At 40.3% G+C, this 6,686-nt stretch overlaps 1 protein-coding gene across 1 annotated transcript in view; it reads left to right on the top strand.

Annotated features, from left to right (window-relative positions):
* Positions 1-2,239, top strand: part of LOC113204504 (uncharacterized) — a 7,743-nt gene extending 5,504 nt beyond the window's left edge. Inside the window, exons 4-6 of the mRNA XM_026419693.2 lie at positions 1,076-1,288; positions 1,365-1,561; positions 2,079-2,239. Of these exons, the coding sequence (XP_026275478.1) occupies positions 1,076-1,288; positions 1,365-1,561; positions 2,079-2,184 (516 nt within the window). The 3' untranslated portion in view covers positions 2,185-2,239. The remainder of the gene's footprint in view (positions 1-1,075; positions 1,289-1,364; positions 1,562-2,078) is intronic.
* The last annotated feature ends 4,447 nt before the right edge of the window (positions 2,240-6,686 follow it).

Consider the following 6,686-nt stretch of genomic DNA (forward strand, 5'->3'; position numbering starts at 1 on the left):
GTCTCTGTCTGCGCAGTCCCTAGCGGCGCCGGCTGTAGCTCCCATCACAGTGGGACGGGTGAGGTGGCGGTAGCGCGACTCAGTAGTGAAAAGAACTGTCTACAGATGGCACTGTGCCCGGTTTACCTGCGACGTACCGTTTACCCGCTAGGGGCGTTCAAAGTCGCAGGGGACAATCACTGTACCCCGGACAATCACTGTATCCTCTACCCTAAGTGAAAAATTCACACGCTTGTAGGTGTACGACAAGATATTCACAAACCTGTAGGTGCGAGCAAATAAAATTTCGTACACAATAATTTCTAAAGTAAGCAAGCGGGAAAAAAGTCTGCCTCACCCGTATTTCACAGAAGCCCTGCGCAGCTGATGAAAGCTACTTAAACGGATTGAAGAGGACTTCGTTGTTGGACTAAGGGTGTCGGCGTAGAATGGCGCGTCCCCTGATACGACTGCCTGCATCTCGCTTCGCTTCCATGGCTCAGTCGATAGAGCGCCCGCCCAGAGCGTCGGAGGTCGACGGTTCGACTCCAGGGCCGACCTGAAGTTCAAGTAGAATTGGAACACGGCTCACCTCCGTTGGCTGGGTAGCTCTGGTGGCAGGGTTGCTGTAACTGTCATATTGGCTCGGCACTCGGTGTTGTGGGTTCGAATCCCGCGTACACCTTATGGTAGGGCCTCTGAATCTGGGTTTCAATCTTGCTCACCTTGCGTCATCCGTAAGACCAACAACCAAGTCCTCTTCAATCCGTTTAGGTAGCTCTCATTAGCTGCGCGGGGTTCGTGTGAAATACGCGTGAGGAAGACTTTTTTCCCCGCTTGATTAATTCAAGAATAATGTGTAAATGGAGACCTTTCCAAGTGTACGAATTTTTATTTGCTCGCACCTACAAGTGTGTGAATATCTTGTCGCACACCTACAGGTGTATGAATATTTTGTCGCTCACCTACAAGCGTGTGAATTTTTTCACACACCTGCAGGTGTGCGACATTCGTACACTTGGATTTCCAGTGTGTTCACAGAATGTTCTGACGTGAGTTTAAGTGCTGAGGTGTTGATTAAGCATTTCCAACTTAGTGGCAGACAGAGATGGTCAAGGGTCTGTTCAATCAACGAAAGGCAGAAAAAGAATTCCTGGACAAGCTCGAGATCGGTGGTAAGACCCTCAGCGCTATGGTGAACAACATTACTAAGGCTTTCACAAGTCTAGAAACGGCCAGACAACAGAAAGGGTCCCAACTCATCAAGGAGCATTTTGAAAACGAAGTCAAGCAGTTAAAAAAGTCACAGGTAAAAAGGGGGAGGGGCATCAGTGATGTATTATTATTTTGTTACTTTAAAATTATCTCTGTTATATTTTTCGTAGGCTAAAGTTCTTTCGGATCTAAAGAGTTTCTTGACCCCCAAGCCAAATGACTCTGCGCCGGTCAAGTCCCTGAAGTCCCAGGTTCAGGCAATAATTGGTAGCAATTTTGAGCAAGAAATCCAAGAAGAAAACGCATTATTTAAAAAGCAAATCAGTCAAATCCAACAAGAGCACAGCAAACAGGTCGTTCACGTCAAGTATGTAGAATGATGCTCATACAACCCTCTGAGCTGCATGAGCTCAAGGGAGTGCTGTCGGGAAGCAGACAGCAAACAGGAGACAGCAGGTAGTAAATACCGTCGATTTTACCAATTTTCATTAATATTTTAGCATGAAACCTCTTGTATGTCTCACTGATATTTATTTTCTGAACTTTAAAAGGTAAAAGATGTTCTAAAATCGGGTGAAATCGGGAGGTGATGTCGGAGCTGTCGGAACAGCACGACGGCGAACAGCATCTCCCGATTGCAACTAACAGATTTGTATACACATTTCTAGTTTTAAAGTTCAGAAAATAATATTTGAATAATAAAAATACGTATAGTTGTGAAATCATCGGTATTTACAGTCTGCTGTCTGCTTCCCGACAGCACTCCACACTTGATGAAGCCCTGATACTCAAATGGAATTATGGAGAATCGTAGATTCTTTGTATCTCATCTTATAAGGGTAAATAATCACAAAATCTTTTAACGACAGTTCTCTGTTTTGCAGAAATCTATTTGCTCTGATCAACGGCTGGAAAAATACTTTCCGTACTGGCCTTAAAAAGGCTCAGGCGCACCTGGAAGAGATTGCTGAAAGTTGGGATATGCTGTAGTGTCATACTATTGTACATACAAACGTGAAGAAAACGGTTTCTTACGCATTTTCAATTATTTATTATCATTCTTTTAAATCTTCTTCTCTTAGCACGATACAAAACATTCCAGCGTACACAATTCTTATGATACTGTTACAAAATATATTTCATTTCCGAAAATTCAGGAAAAAATGTTCAAAGCGGCACAACAAAGTGAATTCAAACGACAACGATCGAATATCAGATAAGGGAGCAATACGAGTGCTGTTACAAAAGTCGACAGTTTCCTAAAATCGTTGGCTGGACTACCACTCCTGCCAGTCTTTAGAGTTTGAGACTAAGAAAACATGGGTCGTCTTAACATTGCACCGCATTAGAAATTATGAATGTGTCAAGAGGTGACAGAACTACACTTTCCAAGATCAAAAACACAATTTTTAAATTTAACATTCACCTTGTGTTGACATTGAAACACGTGTTTTAGTAAACAAACAACATCATTGCAAAAGGAACACCCGGTTATTTTTTAAATTGTATTTGCTCGTGTCGTAAATCCAACGTAATACTTTCAAAGTTCTGGTTAAACGCACGTGTGTTTCATCTACTAGTGGAAAGACACTTCTTAATGTAACGACTGCTCACTTTTAGTATCCCTACAAAAGAAGACAACAGTTGTTGTACTACAAGTTACTTGAAAGCATAAGCTTACAGTTCTACTTCAGAAGTCTGCCCCATTGACAAGTCCACTGCCAGTTGTTTACAGCAGTGGTCGACAACGGAGAAGAACTTTCCAATTATTTGTCTAGCCACACACATAGTTTTATATACAATTGACGACGACAGAGACTGAATCAATGTCTAAAAACATAACAAACACAATTAAGATGATCATCACATTGCTTATGTTTCCACAAGAAATGTTTAGCCCAGAAAGAAATTTCAACTTGACTAAACGGTGATTTGGGATCGACATGCACATACCCAGGTAGCAGAGATGCATAAAATGTGCAGTTTGTGTCCAATCTAAAAAGCGTCTAAAACGCTGTAGGCGCCTAATATGCGTGAATATGCGCCTGTAATGCGCCTTTCAGATAAGACTTATAATACGGTTCGAATGCAGTTTGCTTCATTTTGCTAACTGGGTAATAGATATGCGAACCAAATGCCAGCGATTCGACATAGGTGAATTCTCTGTCGCTGGGAAGGCAATCGAAATAGATGGTTAGTTAATTTTTTCCTACAAATCTAAATTTGAGCATTAAGAATGTTTGTTGACCACGTTTACTTTCATTCCCTTTTGTGCGTGAAATCGATTCTATAAGTACTTAATCTGGGAGGGTACATTTCTATGGACACGCCAAGGCATGCGGTGAGCTAATAAATTATATAGTTTCGACTATTTGACTATTTACTTTTAGTTTCAGCTACAAAAGAATGTCAGAAAAAGTACACGGGTAATAAAATGGAATTCCAAGTACGGAAGCCAAAGGAAACACCTCAAATTTGACATAATTTTTCTTCCTGTATGGCATCATACATGTTTGGAACTCGAAAGAAAGAAGATATGTAAGCGGGCAGCGGAAGAAACAAGGCAGGATAACAATGAGCAGCTTGTCCAGAGTGGCGAGTGGCGGAGCGTAAGTGGTAAACAGAACAGAACACAAGTGCCTGCACGCAGCACTGATTCACAATCACTGACTTCGTCTTGCAGTATTTTCATTCTATACTGGTTAATATTTAGTTATCGGTCAAAGATGAAACCTATATTAAGGATTACTCACTGCGTGTTTGCTCAAGCGTTTGGATGGAGCTACCAGCTTAACTATCCACGCCTCGCTCCAGCGATCAAGTGGTTCATTTTGAAATCCAAAATTAAGTAGGCAAAAGAAACGTCATCGGCACTGGCTAGGCTAATCATTTCGATGGCAAAGCCGTATCAGAGCTGTTCCAAACTGAGAATTCAGAGAAAAGTAACACGCCAACTGAATTCACAAAATGCTTTGCAAACGACTTCTCAATCGAGTTATCAGTGAAACTCTGCGTCGATTACTGATTCACCACAAGAAGGAAGGGATACGAGACGAGATTTTATTTACATGTATCAAAAGTGGAAACGCTATTCTAGAAAAAGGCATACCCATTCTTAATATATCAAGAATATATAATTGACTGGCAGCTCTACTCGAAACACAATTTGTTCCGATGGAAAGAAGCGCTCTGAGTGACGCCCTACTGGAGGCCTGCGGGCAGCTGCCCGCAGCTGCCCCAGGCTTCCGCTGCAAGCTGCACACCGACACGCACACACAACGCAAGCAGCTTCTCCGTCTTTTGAAAAAGAAGTTAAGTGGTCACCAGAAGATATGAGCAAAGACGCACCACAGACTACAGACTTACGAGCTGGTTAGAAGTATTAACATACAACGGTAAAAACTAATCTTGACAGTGTCTGCGGAAAGAGCGTCGGGGAAAGAGGTGTTGAGCCTCGGGGGCAAAGAGGTCACCTTTACAGGTCAAGTCAAAAAATCAATGAATCTGTGCAAGGATTTCCTCAACCGTTTCTGCAAGGGGTACAGTGCTAAGTTAAAACGGTAAACTTCCTAACTGTAATTTCAGGACGAATGACAAGAAAAGCTTCACTTTTCTCTTCCCAATAAGGAGGGTTAGACTGGACAAGTATAGATAACAAACCCCGTTCCAATTCTCGATCAGTCATTCACAAGCTACAGTGATTTGCTGCAATAGGACAGCCTAAAGTTAATCTAATGTAGCTCGCCTAAGAAATGTTCAACTGAGATGCGTCTTCGTGGAAGAGGCCATCAAGTGCTCGACACTGGGCCTGAAATATACTTCTTTACAGAAACACAGAAAGAAAAAAAATAGATGATATGAATAATTTAAGTTATAAATAGTAAGACACAGCCATTAATCGAAACATTCGTCTTTTCTCACGAAGGTGCATATACTTATATTTTGAGCATAGAGTCCTACAAAGGTAGGCGACATCGACGAAAGCACTTCACACAAGAAATTATCTACACACTCTAAAGTTTTAAGCGTTTACGATACCTGACGTTTGACTAATGTCGAGAAGTGTTTTCCGTTATAGAGTACACGGTACACGCAATTGTTAGAACTATCCGCAAAAAAATATTACAATGTCAGTTGTCAGTACCACACAAGGAGTGACGTGCACCAAGAACCATTGCAAGCTATAATGCTACGACAAACTGCCTTAGACATCTATCACACACGTATTTACAGGATTACTGTCAATGGGTATCACTTTGATATGAAAAAGCTGTTTTTGAAGTTCAATGAAAAATCAAATAATGATATTAAAGAAAATAATAGTTCAATCTCAACACAACAAAAAAATACCAGGGAAAATATATTAGTCTGGATTTTCTACTTTCACAAAAATACAGTTGCTCGCCCCCACAAAACTCAGATATCGTAGTTTCGTCAAAGTTACGAAATGCCTTTGGCACCGCATATTTAAATATTTAACACCACTAACGGTAGCCAGACAAATAAACAGAATAACGTAACATGGCGCAAAAGCGATAATAATTAAACAGATTAGTATTAAAATATAAAGTTAATCACGGTGATTGAATACGCTTAAATTCATAAGAAAATACATCGATCGGTTATTGTCGTTACTTTCCGGCAACACGGGAAAACAGATATTCAACCCAAACACTGCTAAACTTTGAGTCAAATTTACAGAAAAATATCGCAAGGCAGACATTACACTTGCCCTAGAGACAGAATGGTGGATATACTTCAATTATTGTCAAATGCACAACTGATCTCATATATACTCAGAAAAGATATATAAAATATTGTCACGGTCTCATGTGGAAATACATTTTTACCTAAATGACCCAACCCAAGAAAACTCTCGGTATTTTTACTAAAAATGAAAACCTTTGAAAACTTTTCATTTATTGTCCACAGAAGGCTAAGTAATCTAATTAAATAATTCGACTACAGAAGCCGAGGTAGTTTTCAAACGACACCAGGTCGCATAGGGGAGCACAACCCATAAACAGTGTGAACTATTCAATATTTTCTTAACAATCGTGACCTTAGTCAAAAAGTCAGCTGATTTGATATCACCCACAAAATTTGAATTTAATGTCATTGTATCTATGATGATTGTTTCGATCAATTTGGAACTGGAAACACCGTATGATATTGATATGTCAATCGGGACTGTGAATTAAAAACAAAAAAACCAACGACAACAAAAAAACAGCAAAAAAACAAACATACATGTCCGCAGAGAACGCATGCAGCATTGTACATTGTAGAAGCAATGTCAGTAAACTCAGTGCACATAGACAAAAATGCACTTTACTCCCAAGTAACAATACATATTGAAGTGAACTGTAATATTTTACCTAAAAGTCTACACCCACAATACGCATGGGCCCAAACCCACACCATATGTAATTTTTCATTAAAAATTGTACCCATCAATTGAGATCTAAAGCCAAGATTGTCACCACAAAATA

The sequence above is a fragment of the Frankliniella occidentalis genome, unplaced genomic scaffold (assembly GCF_000697945.3).
Source record: "Frankliniella occidentalis isolate FOCC.00 unplaced genomic scaffold, Focc_3.1 Scaffold69, whole genome shotgun sequence".
Classification (NCBI taxonomy): Eukaryota; Metazoa; Arthropoda; class Insecta; order Thysanoptera; family Thripidae; genus Frankliniella; species Frankliniella occidentalis.